The sequence below is a fragment of the Amphibalanus amphitrite genome, unplaced genomic scaffold (genome assembly GCF_019059575.1).
Source record: "Amphibalanus amphitrite isolate SeventyFive unplaced genomic scaffold, NRLGWU_Aamphi_draft 001919F_arrow, whole genome shotgun sequence".
In the NCBI taxonomy this organism is placed as follows: Eukaryota; Metazoa; Arthropoda; class Thecostraca; order Balanomorpha; family Balanidae; genus Amphibalanus; species Amphibalanus amphitrite.
The window spans coordinates 65,231-87,702 of record NW_024883412.1 but is presented as its reverse complement, the minus strand read 5'-3'; the positions used below and the strand labels follow the sequence as shown (position 1 = coordinate 87,702).

Sequence of the window (22,472 nt, the reverse complement as noted above, 5' to 3'; positions counted from 1 at the left end):
TTACAGCATGAATCTACATTGGCTCTAAAACACACTAGGTATGTGTGGCCTAATGACACACACACACACACACACACACACAAGGTGTCCCCGTTTTTGTCCCCGATGTCACAAAAGCCAGGGTTTTCTAAGCCGTAAACACTTGTTTCAGTAGCTGTCTGATAGATCTAGCATTTCACCTATTGCGTGTACTGTAAAGCCTCCAAGTCTGATGCTGATGCCTCCATTACCCTTCAGTTTTTCAACTTTTACTTCTACTTTTTCTATATATTTTTGAAAATCGACCGATTAGCCAAATTCTCCGTCCATTTAATCAACGCCATTCAAAAACAAAAACCAACAACATGTTCTCTTCTATCCGTAAAACGTCAACTCTTTCAATATCTACTACCTTCACCTCTGACTTATTATCAAAACCAAAACCGATCTAGTCCCACTCATTTCAATCCGCTCACTCCATGCTACTTCTACCGCTTTTGGTTGTCAGTGTTTTTACTATCTGTCATTTGCCATCACGACCAAAGCAATGGAGCGGCTGCACGTCGATATATCGATAAGATCGATTGCAGGCGGTATAGACTGAAGAAAACTGAGAAATGGACGCGAACGTCGGCGGGTCTTTGATGAATCTTACGTAGCGTTCAATAACCTTTGACTTGCCAAGCCGGTTGGCTACGTGAAATTAAGAAAATATAACTACAGCTCTTACGTGATTGATTAGAACTGTATGTTGAAATATGGATAGTTTACAATGCAACTCATTGCCCGCCCAGACAACTGATTTACATTTGTTTCGAAGAAAACTAGGTATCCAGCCGCAAAACGACCTGAAATTCGTCACGCCCATCTAACCCAGCAAGCAAAGAAACAAACAGGAAACACCGTAGCTCACTCACATTTTGTTGATGAGGGCCGTGTTGTTGAGCCTGGTCAGCCTGGCTGGCGGGTAGTGCCTCAGGATGCCCTTTGCCTTCATGCTGTCTACCTCGGCTTCTGTCCAGTTCCTCGGGTCACCGAGCTTGTCCACCACGCTCATCACAACGCGCTCCTTGGCCCTCTGCAGAGAAATGCCAAAAAAAAAATGATCCCCACAGTGAGGCCAATTATTAGAGACATAGAGATATATTATAGAGTTCAGTGGGTATATCACATGTCTTTGCCATTATTACAAAAATAGAAGATGTTTAGTAAGCTGATGCCAAGAAGTCAAGGTAATAAAGGCGCGTCTAGAAAATGTGTCGATAATTAAGAAACGCCAAGTGAAAACTTCAGAATTTGTACGTCTGTCTGTCTGTCTGTCTGTCTGTCTGTCTGTCTGTCTGTCTGTCTGTCTGTCTGTCTGTCTGTCTGTCTGTCTGATATCCCGTTTCTCACCTCATTGCTGCCTAGTTTGGCGTTAACTTCAGCGATCTTTCCGATGAGGTCCATTTTGTTCTCTACGTTCATCGTTTCCAGCACGCGGCGCATGCTCTGGCCGTCGTTAAGAGCCTTGAAACGCTCAAACACCTTCTCTTGGATGGTTTGATTCAGACAGCTAGGTTGTTCCTCTGTTGGAAAAAATCAGAACCGCTGTCCAGTGGCGGATCCAGGGCGGGGGGCAAAATGGGCATTTGCCCCCCCCCCAAACGGCAGAATTTTAACATTACGCCTATGGACGATGCATGGAAAGAATCGATAAATTGTTATGGTTTGCCCCCCCCCCCCAAAAAAAAAACTCTGAGCTGGATCCACCTCTGCCGCTGTCGCTGTCTTTTACATCACTTACAGGTTATATTTTCACAAATGCAAAATCACATGAGCGATATTTGCAGCGAGCAGAGCCAAAAGTGACCATTGTAATTTCAAATCAGGTCAAACTATGGCAAAAGTTCTGCAGGCTAGCCAATAGCCTGACAAGCCCGACAACACAACAGCTCACTTTAGCCACATCAAAGAGAGATAACTTACAGGCATCAGCATCCGGAGCTGACCCTTGTTGAGCTGGCTGATCTCTTCCTGAGTGAGACCTTTGACGTTTCCGCCGAAAATTTTAGTTTTGACATCCTCAGGTAGTTTGCTGAACTTATTCTTGACTCTGAAAATGATAGCTGAGTTCAAATAGGTATACCGTGATAAAACAATTGTTTCCTAGCAGATGTAGTATACACACACCCAATATTTGTCGGATACATTAATTTTTGCGGTACGATGGCAGATTAGTGACAAATCCAGCTAAGTGAGGAAAAACGAGGCATTATATCCAATTTATGGAATATCAGTGCACCGGTGATCTGCCTGGCAGTGCATGAACATTTGCCGACGCTGTTTTCCATGAAGAAGCAAGGACTTTTTGGCGTTTATCAAGCAAAAACTTACTTATCTGGCCATCCAGCTGCATTGGGTAGAGGGGGAAACGGATTATTAGCGTCACTCGTACAGACACAGATTGCAAGACATACTAAATACATACAGCTGTTTTATGTAATGGTTTGTCCTTATCCAACATTATAAATTATGAATGAATGATAGCCATTCCCACAAATTTGTCGCCTGACAAACCGAAACCTAACCTAATATCACACCTAACCACAAATCATGATAATATACAAGCTCCTCTCTCTCTCTCTCTCTCTCTCTCTCTCTCTCTCTCTCTCTCTCTCTCTCTCTCTCTCTCTCTCTCTCTCTCTCTCTCTCTCTCTCTCTCACTCTCACTTCCTTTCTCTCTCTCCCTCTCTCTCTCTCTTCCTTTATCTCTCTCTCTCTCTCTCTCCTCTCTCTCTCTCTCTCCTCTCTCTCTCTCTCTCTCTCTCTCTCTCTCTCTCTCTCTCTCTCTCTCTCTCTCTCTCTCTCTCTCTCTCTCTCTCTCTCTCTCTCTCTCTCTCTCTCTCTCTCTCTCTCTCTCCTCTCTCTCTCTCTCTCTCTCTCTCTCTCTCTCTCTCTCTCTCTCTCTCTCTCTCTCTCTCTCTCTCTCTCTCTCACTTCCTTTCTCTCTCCCCCTCTCTCTCTCTTCCTTTATCTCTCTCTCTCACTCTCTCTCTCTCTCTCTCTCTCTCTCTCTCTCTCTCTCTCTCTCTCTCTCTCTCTCTCTCTCTCTCTCTCTCTCTCTCTCTCTGTCTCTCTGTCTCTCTGTCTCTCTGTCTCTCTGTCTCTGTCTCTGTCTCTGTCTCTCTCTCTCTCTCTCTCTCTCTCTCTCTCTCTCTCTCTCTCTCTCTCTCTCTCTCTCTCTCTCTCTCTCCCTCTCAAATAAAATGAAATTTTACGTATCAACGAAATATACCAACGAAAAAGCAACAGCTTAACGCGGCCCAATGGTTCTAACAATCGACTTCACTAATGTTATCGACTACCGTATCCATGGACGCTTTCTGTTGTGGACAGTGGGCGGGAGTTAAACAGTGACGTCACTGGTGGGCTCAGTGACGTCACAGTGCTCCAGGCGACATGATCGACCCCGGCCGCGCGCGGCGACGGTTGGTGTCTGAAGACTGAAGACATCTGTTTGAGGCAACAGCGTGTGACCGAAGCCTATCGGTGGTCGTGGTGACATGATATATAGTCAGAGAATATATGTGACAAGGCGTGACTGTGACTAATATAAATCGATACGCCGACATATAACAAGCCGAACTCGGCTGGGAAGCATATTGGAGGGCTAATATCTGTTGGTAACTATGAGCAATCGCAAAACTAAGTTACGCCAAAGACATAGCAAAATCCTGCCTATCTGAAGCAGTATTCTGCGCGGCTGTTAGCCGTCGTCATTACAAAATAACGTCTGTTTACTCGACTTCGGATGATATTGGGGTTTATTACAGATTATGCAAATATCGTTGCCCGCGTCGATGGCAAGTAAACTCATTAGTGGCTGAGGCTCTCGCTGATGTGAGCCACTCAATACCCTATTATTTCCTACGCAACGATGGTGTTAGCTTCCCAGTTCGACACCGTTCCAACTGCAGGAGGAATCAATAGCTTCTATGATATTTTACAATGTGATTATCACGCTAAAGCACCCAAGAGGTCACATTTTTTCAGCATCCTCCACACACCACCATCAATAGCCGACATGGCGAAACACCAACAATAGCCTCTGTCCTGCCGCCATTTTCGTGTGACAAGACCTTGTGTGCATGAACTGGTGCCAGGAGCCCACGTCCCTCTTTGCACGACCCCTCCCCTCCCCACACCTTTCTCCTGACCTCCGGAAGGGAGGGGGGTCCGACGGAGGGGGGGGGGCTGGCACGGCCGGTCCTATTCATTAGGCGATTCGACGCGCCGGACCGGGGCTGGTCACGGATAGTGGCATGGTGACACATTGGGGTTGTCAGCGGCATGACGGTCCTCTGTCCGTCTGGGTAGAGTGGGAGGGGAGGAGAGAGGGCTCATGAATGGCGCCTGCGGGTCTGTTGTTTGGGTTCAGGCTACAACGTCGAATAGCCGCTTTTGATGTGGACATCAAACAGAGGCAAAAAAAAACTTAAAAGCGATTGAAGAAACATCGTTGAAGAAACATCCAATACTGGGTTCGATAGGCTTCTATAGGTTTGGAAATGGCCTTTTGTACCACTGGCGCAGACTCACGAGTGCTCTTTCACTCTGTCTCTGACTGTATATAGGCTAAACGCTTCACCATAATCGGCAAAAAAGCTACCAGATGTAATGCTAAGAAAAAGTTTAGGTATACGAAAAATTGTTTGTTGCTTTGGGATAGGAAAGGATGGCAATACATATTTTGAGGCTGATTAAAATTAGGTTAGAGAGCTATTGCTTGTAAACATGGGCTTATAACCACCCCTTGTTGTGCTATGATTTTAATTATTCGCGATGTAAGATCATTTTTAGTAAATCAAATCTGGGAAAACATTGTCATGCTTCCGCTGAACTGAGCTGTAACATTTGTGTTATAGCTTTCGAGCGCCAGCCACCACTTATGGCATAGTTTCCCGTTTGTGGAGGGAAGCATAGGCGTAGGAACAGGGGGGGGGGGCCAGGTGGGCAAGTGCCCACCCACTTTTCGAGGTGGGGGGGGCCAACCATGTGTTTTGGCCCACCCACTTTTTACTCGAGGCCCCTCGTCTCGATTTGAGAGGACGTCGTCACCTTCCAGAATAAACAAACTCGATAAAAATAAGTTCAACGAATCCCCACGCACGGACTCCAAGGGACCGTGATGGATCCAAGGAGGCCCTCTGTTCATACTTATCAGTCGAAGGCTTCGACTCGAAGCCCCTGAGACTGATGGCCTGAGAGGCCCTAGTGGATCTGAGGAGGCCCCAATATCCACACTGGTCTGGGAGGCCCCTCCATCCACACTAGTCAGAATAGGCCCCTGACACTGGCGGTCTAGCCGAGGCCCCCTACCCTCACTAGTCAGAGGAGGCCCCTCTATCCTCAATAGTCAGAAGAGGCCCCTGAGACTGATGGTCTGGGAGGCCTATCCATCTACACTGTAGTCAGAGGAGGCCCCTGAGACTGATGACCTGAGAGGCCCTTATAATCACACCAGGCAGAAGAGGTCCATGATACTGATGGACTGAGAGGCCCTTCTATTCATACTGGCCACAGGAGACCCCCAAAACTTTCGGTCTGGGAGGTCCCTCAATCCGGCACCAGTCAGAAGAGTCCCCTGAGACTGATGGCCTGGGAAGCCCTTATATTCACACTAGGCAGAGGAGGCCCCTGAGACTGATGGTATGAGAGGCCCTCATATTCACACCAGTCAGAAGAGGCCCCCGAGGCTGATGGCTGTGAGGCCCTTCTGTTCATATAACTGGCCACTGGAGGCCCCTGAAACCGGTGGTCTGGGAGGGCCCTCTATCCACACTAGTCCACACTATACCACTCAGCTCGCACGTCTGCAAAAGCTGCTGAATTTCTCAGCCAGTGTGATATCGGGGCGTCGGAAGTTTGATCATGTTAGTGACGTCCTGCGTGACCTGGGATGGCTGTCCGCGCGTAACATGTACTTATACCATGTGCTGACCCTATTAAAACGTATGCTGGTCACTGCGCAGCCCGAGTCAATCGCGAGTAGAATAGTGCATAGACGTGACGTACATCAGCGAGCCACAAGACAGATAGATATGCTACATGTGCCCAGAATCAAATCGGAGTCCGGGAGGAGACGATTCCTCTTTACCGCCGTGACAGCTTTTAATAGCCTACCACCGGCGATGTGTGACCTGAACCTGCGCGCGTTCAAGGCAGAGTTGCGCCGGCACTTGTTGCGACAACAGGCGGCCGACCGTTAGCAATACTTCATGACGACACGTTTGTGAGAGAGTGACTGCGAACGAATGTCTGTCTGTGTGCGTGCGTGCGCATGTTTTTCCCACGACACCCATCATTTTATATTCCGACCCTGGTTCAGGAATAGCCATTTTTGTGGAATGAGCCTACGATGTCAAATAAATAAGTAATAAATAAATAGTCAGAAGAGGCCCCTGAGACCGATGGTCTGAGAGGCTCTTATGTGCATACTGGCCACAAGAGGCCCCTGAGACTGATAGTCAGAGAGGTCCACTCGTAATGAATCTGAGGGGGCCCTCTATCCACATTTACACTTTTCTAGGGAGGCCCCCGGGACTGATGGTCTGAGAGGCCCTTTTATTTATACTGTCCACAGGGGCCCCCTGAGATTAATGGTCTGAGAGGCTCTTCTATTTATACTAACCAGAAGAGGCCCCTAGGATTGATGGTCTAACAGGCCCTTCTATTTATACTAGCCAGAGGAGGCCCATGAGACTGATGGTCTGAGAGGCCCTTCTATTCAAACTAGGCAGATGAGGCCCCTGAGAATGATAGTCCAAAGAGCCATGCGGCGGCAACTGGCCGTGGCCATATTTCGGCTCGGTAGGGCCCCACAGAGCCCATGATGAGAGCACCTCAAGGGCTCCTAAGTAGACACGCTTATCCCCATAAGGGTGCCACGCCGGCTTCTGAAGGCTCCTTGTAGGCATCTAAGGGCCCTTTCCGGCCTCTAACGGCTCCACCCGCCTGTGATGGCTCCACACCAGTGTTTATGAGCGCCACACAGCGGCGCCTTTGAGGGTCATACTAGTGTCTCTTCGGGCCCTATATCGGTGGCTCTGGGGGCCCCACACCGGCGCCTCTGTGGGCCACCACACCTGTGCATCTCAAGGCTCTATGTATATGTACATCTGAAGGACCCACACCGACATCTCTGAGGGCCCCAAACCAGTATCTCGGTGCTCTGAAGGCCCCACACCGGTGACTCTGAGGACTCACCGGCTCCTGAGAGCACCATGTTGATGTCTAACGGCTCCATAAGGCCACTGAAGGCACCACACAAACTCTCACTGAGCTCTAATGTCCATGTACCGGCCTCTGAGGGATTTAAGCCAGCGCATTCGTAGCTCCACACCAGCAATTGTAAGGGCTTCACACTGAAGTATCTGAGGGTTCCACACCGGTGTCTCTAAGGGCCACATACCGGCATCTCTGAGGGCCCCATACCGGCGTCTCCGAGGGTCCACATCTGGCGGGCACCCATCAGCGACTGAAGGTCCCACACTGTCGACTCCGAGAGCCCCATCTGCGTCTGGGAGCGGAGCACCATGCCGTCTCTAAGAACCACAGCGGCTCCTCCGTACGAAAGATGGGCGTCTGTATGCCAAAGGGGAGCGGTTCTGAGACAGTAGGGCACCTACGTGCAATAGAGGGGCGCCTATGAAGCCCATAGGGGCGCCTCAATGCGAAAGAGGGGCGCCTCTGAGGCCTACATATATGGGCGTCCACATGCAATAGAGGTCTGCAAATTGCAATTGATCAATGCCATGGGGGTGCATTCATAAGAAACAGGGGCGCCGGCATGGCAAAGAGAGGCGCCTTCAAGTGTCCATAAAAGAGAGACGCCCATGATAAGCGCACATTGTACAGGGTGACACAAAAAAGCGGTCATCACCAAAATTCGAATAACTTCGAAAGTTTTATTCAGATCATCACCAAACTTCGGCCACTTTAGGTCACACCTATGTAGCAGATATCCACCAAGTTTCAAGTCTTCACTACGAATACTTTTAGTACACGGACGCTCCACAATGTGTTTTACGGACGCTCCACAATGTGCTCCAGGTGAGCGCCCCGGCGCTGCAGGGCGTAGGCACACCTGCATCCGGCGGGCAAAGTTGCCGATAACCCGATAAGAATAACGTTTCAGGGGTAGCACACCCCCCGAGCACTGTCTCCAGAGGCCACTGCACTCTGTAAAGTGCACAGCCATCGGGTTATCGACAACTTTGCCCGCCGGATGCAAGTGTGCCTACGCCCTGCAGCGCCGTGGCGCTCACCAGGAGCACATTGTGGAGCGTCAGTAAAACACACACTGTACTAAAAGTATTCGTAGTGAAGACTTGAAACTTGGTGGATGTATGCTATATGGTGTGACCTTAAGTGGCCGAAGTTTGGTGATGATCTGAATAAGACTTCCGAAGTTATTCGAAATTTGGTGATGACCGTTTTTTTTTTTTTGTAACCCTGTATGCGACAACGGGGCGACTGTGGGACATAAAGGGATGTCTCTGATGACTATAGGCACATAGGGCGCTTATATGCCAAAGAGGGCGCCTATGAAGCTAATGGGGGCACCTGGGAAACGAGGAAGACATTTGTGTAAGGGTTTTCAGGGGTCATGCGCCGTTTGCGGCAAATAGATTTTTAAAAAAATCGGAGGGGGAAGAAGTTTTAAAAATGGTGCGGACTTTCCGCACTGTTCGCTTTAGCGGTTACGCCCCTGGGTACATCTGCCTGATCTCAGAAGCTAGATTTGGAGGTCATACTTGAAAGCAGCCAGCAGGATGAGGCAAAAGTTGGAGGCCCCTGAAAATAGGAGGCCCCCTGGAAGAGGAGGCCCCTTGACAGGGTGGCCCACCCACTTTTCATGACGTTCCTACGCCCGTGGAGGGAAGTATAAGACATCTCAGTCACCGTGCTATATGTAAACGACCGAGCTGTCCTCAGGGGCGTAGGCTAGAACACCGATCGATCTGCGTTCGATCATCCCTAACTCAGTAATTCTGCATGCCGGAGGGAATTTCGTGCAGCACGCGCTGATAAAAGGACCAGATAAAGCGTTCATTTTCCCAGATAAAAAGGAACCTTACCACCGGAAAGACGGAGGAAGATTATTTTGTTGAATCAGGACCAGCCATGGAAAGCTAGCTCTAGGAGACTTTGGTAACTAATGGCAAACGTATACAGAGCTCGATTTAAATGCACTGTAACTACCCGTCGTTTTTTCATTATCTTTTTCTCGTTATTTTGAAGCGTTTCTCACAGCACTGGGCACAGCTTGCTAGTTGCTATTCATTTATTTTCGTAGTCCTAGTTAGGGATAAAAAGCAAAACATGCACGGCTAAAGTAGCCAACAGTGTGGGTTGAAGGTCAATAGAACACGGCCTTTCGAGCCATATGATGTGGGCAGTAGAGCACTGCAGTTATTGGCACTAAAGTCCAAGCTCATTTGTATTGAAGTTGGACTTCAAAGCACCTATGACGATGTCCTTTCGGCCGGCGCGTCATAGCCCATAGGCATTGGCATATTCAATGAATAGGTCGCCAGGTCTATGCCCATTCATTAGCTGAAAGGCCGTGTGCCACTAAAGAGCGTGCTATGAAATGAACTATGTCGGTCACTGGAGTCCTGCAAAAAGCACATAGGCACTCAACATGATTGAAAATATTTGCAGTGATAGTAATTGACGAATCTGTGCTAATTGTTCTAAGTAATTATGCAGCGTATAACGTTCAAACGAACATTAGTAGGAACTGGAACGTAGGTCGTAGACGTCAAAATGTTTGGCCCTCGTTTCAACCTGGCTCTGCAATATAGCCCCCCCCCCCCATCAAATCTTATTCCGAAGCAGCCAAATACCACTGTGCTGTCATCCAAAAAAAAAACTGTTGCGTGGCAGTTGTGCAGGCCAAGCACATTCAAGCTTCTTATATCAATCGCGATTGCACTTCGTCTTGCATTGAAGAAGTGCAAACGGCTTCTCCAAAAAGTTAGAGCAGCAGGGCATATCACTTTTATCTAAGCCTTAGGGTATCTATATTTCTTTTTTTGTATGTATTGCATCAAAACGATCAGGTAGGAACTCACCTACGGTGTTCTTGAATTTCTCCTTGTTTTCCTCAAACATATCTTTCAGCTTCTTCTGCGTGGCCTCCCAGGTCGAGCTCGCCTTTCCCCTGACGATGTTCAGTGTGTCCTGCACCGACCGCTTCCCAGTCCCCGCCTTCTCTTCTTCCTCTTCATCGTCCTCTTCAACGGATTCTTCGACATCATCTCCCACGGAGGCTCCGGCATCAGCTGCGGCTCCGACGCCGGTGGGAGGGTCGTCTTCGTCCTCGTCTGGGTCGTCCATGGGGCCATCTTCAGGAGCTGGGTCGACCTGAGGCGCCGCGGTGGTTTTCTCCACGGCGCCATCGGCTGCCATGCTGTCATCTGCAGCGTCAGTTTTGGCAGTCGTCTCCGTGCCAGCGGCGGCTGTCGTGGCAGCTGTGGCTGTCGCAGACAGTGCAACTGAAAAATGACAGGAATAACTGGTAACAAGATAAAACATTTGAAGCAAAAACAGAAAACAAACATAAAGATTATAATACGTTTTCCATGCTAAGCGCGGATCGTTTATCTTTCGTAAAACGGCATTTACCAAAAATGGTAATTCAGAATCGATCTTGCCTTGTGAAGAAACGGCACTCGCTGTTAGATCGTAATCGGACTTGTTCTCAAAAATATCACCGCATGAGAAAATAAAGCCGAAAAACAGAGCTTTCCTTCTAACAATGTCTCCTTTTAGAAGCCCTTTGCATTGTCGTGTCGTTATGCAATGTGGCTGCAACTAAATTCAATTAATAAATCAAAACGGTAACTGGAAGACGGAGCGAAATTACTCCCTGACTAGATCCTGCATAAATTAGTAAGCAAACGTTCAGCTCATTGAAAAGGCATGCACGTGGTCTGTATACAGCACATGCAGGCTTGATTCAAGTATGCCACAATGAGAATTAGGAATTTAACACGAGGCAAAACGTATGTGAAATTTATAACTTGTTAGCGGAATTGGTTGCTTTGTTATTTTACCAAAGCAAAGACAGTGGAATTAGTCCGATAGTTGTACGGTGCCCAACAAAACTATACTTTGTAGCCGTCACAAGCGAAGCATCATTGCTATATAACGTTATACATTCCATTCCTGTAAGTTTCAAATGGGCTAAAGTGCGGCATAGAAGAACTTTCTATAGCAAAAGGAACTAAGCCCTGAAGCAGCATCAAATCAAGTGACACCACAAGCGAGGAATCTCGTCCGAGCTAACGTGCTTTTGTATCCGGTTACAGGCGATCGAAGCTGGATAGAGCATGGTGTAAAAAACATACAAAAATTGCACGAGATAAGGTGATATATAAGGTGTTGTCATCATACAATAGTGTTCCAGCTCATATAACCAGTATAACGCCTTTTGGGGCGACTAACGGAGCGAGCGAGAGGGTGGGCCTTGCACGTGCGAAATTGCGAGGGGGTACCTCCAACTGACTTGTGCACGGCACCCTACTAACCGGTCTCTAGCGATGTGCCAAATTTGGGCACAATCGGCCCAGCCGTTCTCGAGATCTGGAAGCGGCACCCTGCACGTGCGCACGTGCAAAATGGGTCCCAATTGACTTGCGCACGGCACCCTACTAACCGGTCCCTAACTGTGTACCAAATTTGAGCGCAATCGGTGGAGCCGTTCTCGAGATCTGGAAACGACCCCTGCACGTGCGCACGTGCAGCAGCGCCCCAACTCTGGCACATGGATATGCAGTGCCTAGTGGGTGCCTACCTACATGCCAACTTTCAGCGCAATCGGCCAAGTAGTTACCGAGATATTGCAACAATTGCAAAACGGACACCTCTTCGTTTTGCGCGTGGCACGTGCATAAGGGGTCACCCACTTGCATCGGGAATAGTCCAATACTTGGTAGAAGGAATGAAGCTACCCTACAAAAATTGCCGCGTGTAAATCGGTCAAGTGGTTGCTGAGATATAAGCCTCGCAAAAGCGTGACCACGGCCGGCCGGCCGGCCGGCCGCTCATACTCAGAAATTTCCGTTAACCCGCGCCCTGCTGGGGGGGGGTGTTTGAACACCCCCCCTTGTGGTTTTTCGCGAATATCTCAAAAACGGCGGCGCGGAGCGCCGCCGTTTTTGGTACACCTTATCATACATCAATTCTACACATGTTGTGAAAATTTCAGACCAAGGTCATTCAAGGTCAGGTCACCAGGTCACTTGAAGTGACCTCACCTCATAAAAAGTTTCAATGTCTGTCATAGCTACACCGAGTGACCGATCGCTTTGAAACTTTCAGCGATTGCTAAGGACAATAGCATGTACAAAATGTTTATCTCAAAATTTTGATATCGATGACCTAAGGTCAGGTCAATTTTGCGACCTCCCCATTATAAGTCAATGGGAGAAAATTGAAATGCGCCTCTTTTGGACGAAAGACATTATAAACACTCCCAAACACTGAATTACAAGTGGTTTAGACACACTGTACATGAAAATGGTGACCGTGACCCCTGTTTATGCCCTGAGGTCATCTTAGGTCACGAATGGTATCTAACAGTTTTTCGCAAATAACTTTTGATAGAGGCATGCTAGAGCGATGAAAACGCCTTAGATGTGTTCAGCTCAACGATACGGATCGACTGATATGCATCATGACCCTTTCCGGTCAGGTCATGACCTTGACCTGAGGTCAAATTTTCAAGTTGACCTTTCAAGGTCAAGTTAAAGTTCATTCGATGCGTCTTGACGAGAGGAACACGATGCCGGTAAAAGTAAGCTCGTACAAGGCTTGAGTCAAAAGTTATTGCAGAAAAACTGTTTCCGAAAAAATCGGCTATTTTTGCAGTTTTTGCCCCCTGCAGGCAAAACCGTTGACGTTAGGTCAAATCTGAGAAGATTACTCAGAAAGGGCGTTAATAGGGCTATCGAATGCGCTTTTCCGCGGCGCTGTAGCTCTATTGGTTCCCGAGTTATGCGTTGGCTTCTTGGAAATTGTCGACATTCGACCTGGAAATCGGCGAAATTTTGCCTTCAATGACCTCTGGTGACCTGACCTTTGACCTGACCAAAAAATTGACCGAAGTGATTTCCTCATTATTTTTGGCGCTCTTTCGAACGCCGCCTTCCGCGTATCGCTACGTGGCCCAGGAGCCGAGTTAGAAGGGGGGGTGTTCAAACACCCCCCCCCAGCAGGGCGTGGAAATCCAGGACCCCCAGCAGGGCGCGGGTTAATCTAAGGAAAGACTACGCTCGCTTCGCTCGCTCCGTAATGATGCATGCAATAAGTGGATGACTCACCTGCTACCAGCAGGGCCACCAGCCAAAGTTTTGCCACATGGCCTATCGCCATGATGGTCTCAGTTGACCTCGGATGGTCTCGCGACTCTCAGATGACGTTTGGTCTGTAAGACTGTTCTTCAGTTGATGACTAAGATGAAGGTGAATTACCTAGATACGGCTATGGAGCCTTCAAATACCTGAGGGTGAGAGCAAACGGGTAAGCTCACGTATCGTTAGCATACACACACCTAATTACACGGATTAAACACACGGGTACACGGATTAGACACAGTCAATCAATTAGTGAGTAATGGTCATCGTTTTCCCGTTGTTCTCGCTGGTGAATATATTCTCCGCAACATAGAGTCACAGTTATATTAGTATTGAAAATATGCGTAACTGCGAAACATGTGTGATGCATCGGATCTTTGCATCGGATCATGGGAACATGCATCCGATGTTTTCCTAGAACGTCACAGGAATCCAGATCGAAGCCAATGTCTGGACTCCCCACCCTCATATCTGATCGGGCCGGCGCCGGCCCTCAGCACTGTCCCTAAATAATTAGTCACCCGGCTGACACGAAGACTCGATATTCCGACAATAATGAGCCGTGGAGTCGATATTCACGCTCTGTTTATCGCGCATCAGTCAGAGGCGCTGGTGGTTAGTCGCTCGTGGAACGTGTTTGCACAATGTGAGTTCAAAATCTCGATGTTTTGGTCAGTTGGTACCACGGACGTATAAATAAACTGGACTGACGATCCCAATGGACCTCCTATGGAAGATAGTGAAGCCGACAAGGCGCCATTTTACGTTGCCAAAAACCCGTGCTCTGAAAGGTCATCGAACCATTACAATTGGAATTGCGTCTAAACGGATGATCGGATCGAGATGCTGGTGGTACCGTTCGATGGGTAATGCTTTGAGGCAGGTGATGATGCATGTCACAGGTCATTCGGTGTCACGTGGCGCGTGCCACGTGCCGACAAAGTCGGGAAGGGCAAAAACCTTTAAGCGACGCTCCAAATTAAACGGTGCGCGGCACAGGTGCCAAATTCACAGGTCACATGTCCCGGTGTTTGACCATTAACATATGGTATGCTCGGCAGCAGGGGGTGCGGAATGCACGCGCCAGGGGCGAAAAACATGTTTTGAGGATGCATCCTCCGATTCCGGAAAACCTTGACCTAGGCACACCAAATTTGGCACATTGACACTATTGGACACGCGCTTTAAGGCGCTGTGCAAATAGATGTGCTGGGGTACACGGTGCACGTGCTGTGCACGTGCAAACCTTTTGATGTTGCACTCTGTGTCACATATACGGGCAGAGAGGGTAGCACTTGCAAGCTCAACATGCCAAATTTACACAGGCCACCCAGAATGCATTCCAGCATAGTTATTGAGCATATTTTTCTCCTGGTGGACCCCAAAGGTGCGCTCTGCACGTGCCGAAAATTATCCGCGCCGGGCGGTGGGGATGCTTGGACACCCCATGTAGGTTTATGTAAATATCTCGAAAACGGCGTTGTGGAGCGCAGCCGTTTTTTAGCACACCCTTTCATGCATCTTTTTCACACATGCTGCATAACTTTCAGACCCAGGTCACTCAAGGTTAGGTCTTCCCCGTTCCGCCACCTATGGTCGATGATGACGACAACAACAACGTTCATCGGTCCCCCTGGTCGGCTCACCATTTAGGTGCTGATCCATTTGAAAATGGGATATGATATCACTTTTGCCTACTCCAGTAGGTAGTACCCATCACCCTCACGTGAGGCAAAGGACACAAAACATAGACGAGCGATGTCGCCTGAAGTTCGTTATGTGCTGGTAATAGCTTGGAAGTACCACGGTTTGATAAACAAATCACCAATTATCTCAAAGCAAGAATTGAGAGTAACCGCAGATTGTTTGATACGATCTTTAAAACGGCAAACCATTTCTTTTGTCAAATTCGGGCTCCAAAACTTTTAGCTACCCAGCAACGCAAATTTACGCTACCATCGCCCGGTAGCGCAGCATAGGCAATAGGCATCTTTGTTTGCACGTTGTTTGCGCCTGTAGTGATACTGTACCGCAATAACCATTATCTTCATCTTTCACCCATAGATGGCAGTAGCAGAGCGCCTGCATCTATGCTGTGCCGCAGCACTTTTACAATACGAACTGAGCATTGAGCAAGCGCGGTGTAATACGATTATGTGGTGGCCTGGACCGGTGACCGCGGCCAAGAAGAAATGGATCTAACTTGACTGAGTAGCGGTAAATCAGCATCTGATATTAAGTTATTAATAGATACGAGACCATGTTTGGCCGGAATCGTGATTCGGCGTACATCGGCGCGCACTAGCCGCGCGTTTGCTGTCTTTTCGTGGTTTCAAGTGTTCAAACATGTGATATGATGTTGGTCACATGCAATATGGTGGGTGTCAAGGTCACGTGAAAATTAGGTCAAGGTCACTGACCTTTAATGACCTTGGTTCACCTTTTCGAGTTTTAAATGTTTCTAGGACAGTTTTTGGAGCTGATTTCGAATTTAGCATTCAGTTTAACATTTAAGAAGTTATAGTTTTAGTGCCTTCGTAACAGGGCATATTTTAAGGCACTTACTGCGTCCCATTTTGGGACGCAGCCCCCTCGCCTTGGGACGTAGCCCCTGCTAATTTGACCCACTGCGTCCCTGCCCTGTCCGGTTCCCTGACCTGTGCCCTGCTGTCTGCCCTGACCTGTACCCGGCCTTCCCTCTAAAATGTCCTGTGCCATGCCCTGCAACCTGCCGTGCCCTACTTTCTGCCCTCCTCAATGCCCTACTCTGTTCCTTGCCCTGTGCCCTTAGTCGTAGCACGTGCCCTCTGCTCAACTTTGGGACGCAGTAAAAATTTGTTAAAATATGCCCTGCTTCGTAACATGTTACCACGCCATCAATGGTGGTTGACACCTACTATGGATAAGCTACAGTTACTATGGATAATTGATACTTTACTATGGATAAGATACTTTACGTATACCTATATGGTGCTCTTTGGTACTCGCCTCCAACGTTTTAGACCGATTGTTCAGTCTGTGTAGCTATGACGGGCATTATAACTGTTCCTAAGGTAAGGCCACTTGGACGTAACCTGGTGACCTAACCTTGAGTGCCTGGGTCTGAAAGTTATGCAGCATGTGTGAAAAAGATGCATGAAAGGGTGTGCTAAAAAACGGCTGCGCTCCACAACGCCGTTTTCGAGATATTTACATAAACCTTCATGGGGTGTCCAAGCATCCCCACCGCCCGGCGCGGATAATTTTCAGCACGTGCAGAGCGCACTTTTGGGGTCCACCAGGAGAAAAATATGCTCAATAACTATGCTGGAATGCATTCTGGGTGGCCTGTGTAAATTTGGCATGTTGAGCTTGCAAGCGCTACCCTCTCTGCCCGTATATGTGACACAGAGTGCAACATCAAAAGGTTTGCACGTGCACAGCACGTGCACCGTGTACCCCAGCACATCTATTTGCACAGCGCCTTAAAGCCGGCGTGTCCAATAGTGTCAATGTGCCAAATTTGGTGTGCCTAGGTCAAGGTTTTCCGGAATCGGAGGATGCATCCTCAAAACATGTTTTTCGCCCCTGGCGCGTGCATTTCGCACCCCCTGCTGCCGAGCATACCATATGTTAATGGTCAAACACCGGGACATGTGACCTGCGAATTTGGCACCTGTGCCGCGCACCGTTTAATTTGGAGCGTCGCTTAAAGGTTTTTACCCTTCCCGACTTTGTCGGCACGTGGCACGCGCCACGTGACACCGAATGACCTGTGACATGCATCATCACCTGCCTCAAGGCATTACCCATCGAACGGTACCACCAGCATCTCGATCCGATCATCTGTTTAGACGCAATTCCAATTGTAATGGTTCGATGACCTTTCAAAGCACGGTTTTTTGGCAACGTAAAATGGCGCCTTGTCGGCTTCACCTGAATGGAGGTGGTTGCGGGTCCAGTTTAATTATAGGGGCATTCCACGTCAAATCGAACAAAAATCGGCTGTTTTGCACCTTACCATCAGCGATTTCATTATAAATTTGTGAGCGAGTTCCTGTGTGGCCCCGGACATTACATTGATGTTTTTTGCACATTCTGACCACAGGTCTTCTAAATATAGGGCATCAAATTTTTACAAAATGTTGCATCTTTATATTTTTGAACGACCATAACTTTGGTTGTACTTGTTTGATTTGAATGAAATAAGCCTTACTGTTTAGGTAATTTCTTAAGCATTTGTTTAGAATTGCACCTACTTAAATATATGACCTTGAAATTTGCTTAACTCTGTTCTTAAGCACAAATATTGAAATAGCAAAAAACACGTCACCTTCGATTTGGCTCATTTTCATATATTTTATTGCCTACCATATTCTTAACAACCTGTGAAAAAATTAGAGTGGGCCATTCATAAGTTTTGAAGAAAATTGCACATATGCAAACGTATGTTAGCACGCGCAGTGGAGGGGGAAGAGCGAATTTCGCCCACCCCTCCTGTTTTTCGCCAATATCTCATAGGATTAATGCGAAATTAATTATGGCTACCTGTCAAGAATTGAATTGGACATCTGATCGTGCAAGCAATAAGAAAATCGGTTCACAACTGTTCTAGTAATAGCGGTGTAAAGTGAACATCATGTCGCCGCAGCGACGCGGCGACTCGGCAGCCGGCGCCGACCGCTACCCCCGCCTGAATTGTAGACTGTGCCGGGACGGAACGGAACGGTTCCGTCTTTATATCGCGCTCCCTACCGCTGATTACGTTCGATTCACGTCAAATTTTGTGAGAAGACTAAGAAATGTACAGGTAATCTTATGATGAAAGAATTTTGAAAATCGGTTGGTAAACAATTGAAATATGAACGTGTAAACACAAAATTGTGATTGCTGCGTTTCCCGCATCGGCCGAGCCCGCCTCAGCCGGCGACATGTTACTCTTAGCAGGCCTCTAACTGCCATATTTATTATTGGATTAACTAGAAATTCCCCATACATACTAAAAAATGTATGTTCTTTCGTATAGTGAAGATCAAAAGACGTGAAGATATCGTTGCGTGATAATGTTTTCGTTGAATTTACTTCATGATGCATTTCCACACGGCTCAAAATTCACCGCAAAATACCGTTTGCCTGAGACACTTTTACTATGGAACGGGAATGCTTGACTACGATGACTATGCATTTCCATTCTCGCAGAGTTTGGGATTTCACTAATCAGCAATCATTCATTTCAGAAAGCGTACACAAGCAAGCATGTCTTGACTCTGTCTTTCAAGGTCACGCGCGGTTGCGTGATGTTGATGCATGAAAACGGTGTTTGCCGCGAAAGTTATGAATGGCCCACTCCAATTTTTTCACAGATAGTTAGGAACATTGTGACGGACATAATATGTAAAAATTACCCAAATCGAAGGTGACGTGTTTTTTGCTATTTAAATTTTTCTGTTTTAATTCAAGGTCAAATGCATTTCAAGGTCACTTCAATTTAATTTTATAATTAAAAATCAAAGCCTTATCAATTGCCTATAAGACCCTGTTAATATCATTTTGATACCAGAAAGGGAACCAGAGTTATAGCCATTTAAAAAATTGATGTGTGGCATTTTTCGCTATATTCGATGACCTATATCTCAGCGATACGTTATCAAATTTTGAAAATATTATACGTAACTCAGTTTTGAACCATGCCCAGTCTGCCTACAAATTTTCAGAAAAATCGAAGGGGATGACGGATTTTGGTGTTTGATTTGACGTGGAATGCCCCTATACGTCCGTGGTTGGTACCCATGTTTGGTCTGGTGTATAGTGTGTCAGCTATAAATCTGTTCCAAACATTCATTAGTTCAGAAACTATCCACAAAACACCCATTAAAAGTTTCAAAACATGCTTATTAAATTCGTACTGCACGCAGTCGAGAAAAGTTTTAACCCTATTAGTGGCAGGGGGTTGTTTTTATCCAACCCTCAGGTTTTTCGGGAATATCTCCGAAACCGCTGAAGCTACGATGCTGAAATTTTCTGACTTTTCCTAAAACTAAATTGGGCACATTCCCTGAAAATTTCAAGTTCATAACTTTACCAGGGGCGGCTCCAGAGCACTGGGAATTGGGGGTCCTATTCGTGAAGCGAGTCATTTGGCGAAGATCACGATGCTGCACCAGTTTTACGAACAGTGAATGAAAGGTATCATGTGATAACATATACAAAGTTATTGTGCATCCTCTTTTGACACGTTTTTGCTATAATAGGCGGATCCAGGCGTCCAAAAAGGGGGGTTATTTTTTACCTCCCAACATAGGTGCCCTGACACCGCCTATGCATGACCAATACAATTTTAGTCGTTCTCTCATAAGAAAATTGTAACATAACAAGACCATTGCCACCCTTTTTAGAAACAGTACCAACAAAAACCTTATTTACTATACTTTTTGTGTACCCCCAATCTCAATGATCTGAATCCGCCTATGATTTTTGAAAATGCATATTTTAGGATCCATGTGAATTCCTGGTTCATTCTCTATCGATCGGCAAAAGTTGCGTTAAGATTGGTTCAGAAACCTGGCCGTGATAAACATTCTAAAATGTATCTGCAATTTGCCCGTTTTTACCCCCCTCTACCCCCCTATTGACATTTTTTTTTAGAAATGTAGATCTCGTTGAGCCAAATCGAATGCCGTTTGAATTTTGAAAATCGGCCGGTTAGATCTCGAGATATCAAGGGGGGTCGTAAACAGCCCCCCCCCCCCTGCCACTAATATGGGGTAGCCAGGAGCCTGCCACTAATAGGGTTAAGTAATTCCAATTTATCCGAGCTTTATTTCGATGACCCTGCGGGCCTATACAACCCTATGAGTAGGATTGTACAGGGAGTAGAGGGACTGGGAGGGAGGATTTTAAACATCCTGTCCATGAATCATGATCTTCAAAACGTGGAACATTGAACTGGAATAGGAATTAGTTTGTCTAAGTAAAGGTGCTTTATTCAACGACATTTTACAACGGCTTTGCTCGAAACGCACGTTGTAAGTTAGGTAAATCGAGTTATAAGGACGGTTTATTTTTTGTCTATCGCACATCAAACTACAAAGGGACCAAACATGGTAAACTGTGTAGACGTTGAAATGAAGCATCTGTCTTCGCAGCACGCACACAGAATAAGAAGACTCACTCCACTTTTTTCAATCTGAGTGATCCACAAGGTCTGAAACGAGCAATTAGCATCACCCCGAATTCCCTTCACTGGCGTCTAGCCTGCCACCCAGCTGTTGATAAGCGCATTTATGCTATCGACCCGCATGCGAAGTGGCATCGCTGGCCCCCAGTCTGGGAATATATCGCCTCGGTAATTGGCTGGGTTCAGTGACCCGGGCAGCGATATTGACTGGGAAGTGGGGGTGGGGGTTGTAAACCCGTTCGATTAGAGGGGCTGCTGAGAATGGCACGTGGTCAAGTCCAGAATCAACCGCTATTTGCACGGGTTCAAATGGAAAACCTGCGGTGAATTACGTCGACGCAGAACGCTGAAATACCTTGTAAGGTATCGTGCGTTTAGATACTGCTGATTGGTAACCTGATTGATTCATTGATTAACCATTCAATAATCAATCTATCACTTTCGACAAAACGTCTTTGTCACGCACAATGCTATATGTACGTGCAAATGTTAACTGCAATGTCTTTCAAAATATCTTCATTGCGCGTGGCAGTCTTTTTTTTTTGCCGGCATGTAAACACTATGGCAAATACAAGCATTATTAGTTTTAGTGCACATCGCTTCAACACTGCCATAACAGTGTTGAATTCCGGCTGGCGTATACGCCATCCGGAAAATGCGCATGCATCACCAGGCAATTCTATATACACTGTGGCAATTCTTATGGGATGCTCGTTTGGCTACCGCGCACCTTAGCGACTGTTTGTATTCGAAAGACCCTTGACCTATATCAGCTTCTGTGAATGAAAGGAACACAAAACAATTTTTATCGGGAAAAGAAACAATTCTTACAAGGTATCGAAAATTATTGACTTGAAACTAGCATTGAAATATATATTGATTTACTTGCCAAATTTGACTAGAATTAACGTCAAAATGTGCTTTGGATATTACATAAATACATAATTTAACTTGACAAAAACAAGCTCTGTAAAAACTGAACCATAATAGGAACGACGACCCGCGTCATTGCGCGCCATATCATCCCAGCTCTTAGGAATGTGAATACGTGCACTTCCACCGTTGATGACTGATGCCATGTCTCGCCACCATGTCACAGTCTCGTGCCATGTTTCCGTTCCGTGTCATGTCCCCGTGTCGTGTCAGGTCCCCGTGTCGTGCCGTGAGGTGTCTGTCGGCCGTGACATCCGACGCGTCCCCCGATGCGACGGTGCCGACAGCGGCGTGGACGGCCCGACGAGCGGCCATCGACGCGTCGGTCCCGACTTTAATGGGTTCCTGTTAGTCGGGCCACAGTAGAAAAATGGGCTGGGGCTGGAAGGTCGTGACACGGGGGGGGGAGTGGGAGGGAAGTGGTTAAGGGAGGAGGCCAGGGGGTTTTAGGTGAAGGGAGGGGTGGCGAAGTTGGCAGAAAAGATAAGATGGAATAAAACAGGGAAACTCTGGCAAATGCAGTGGACAAAAGCGGACAAAAAGGAAATAAGGATATGTTTCAGGGACCTAGGAGTGAAAGCGAGGGAAAAGAAAAAAAGAATAGCCGTTGATGGAGGGAAGAGGTGCTGGGGGTGGAGAGAGAGAGAGAGAGAAAGAAAGAGAGAGAAAGAGAGAGAGAGAGAGAGAGAGAGAGAGAGAGAGAGAGAGAGAGAGAGAGAGAGAGAGAGAGAGAGAGAGAGAGAGAGAGAGAGAGAGAGAGAGAGAGAGAAAGAGAGAGAGAGGTTAAAACGAAAGATGGTATATAGTAAAAGGAACAAGGGAGGTGCAAAGAGAACCATATAACTCCGACATAAGACCACCAGCTGGAGTAGGGCAAAAATGAGCAGCTGAAAGGAACCCATTGTCTTGACGCTGTCGGTGCGATGGTCCGCAATGTTTGGACTGCGCAATGGTTTTCGTGGCCCGGTCTGGATGATGAAAAGAGTGCAACTGACGAT

General features: G+C 47.2%; 1 protein-coding gene across 1 annotated transcript; it reads right to left on the bottom strand.

Annotated features, from left to right (window-relative positions):
- Positions 1-896: 896 nt before the first annotated feature.
- LOC122375783 lies at positions 897-13,493 on the bottom strand (the record flags this gene model as incomplete). The annotated part of the gene is made up of 6 exons (XM_043355282.1): positions 13,353-13,493; positions 10,101-10,523; positions 2,356-2,371; positions 1,948-2,074; positions 1,375-1,545; positions 897-1,057 (listed from the first exon to the last, which is right to left on the bottom strand). Coding segments are annotated over exons 1-6 (950 nt in total), but the record flags the coding sequence as incomplete, so codon positions are not given.
- Between the last annotated feature and the right edge of the window lie 8,979 nt (positions 13,494-22,472).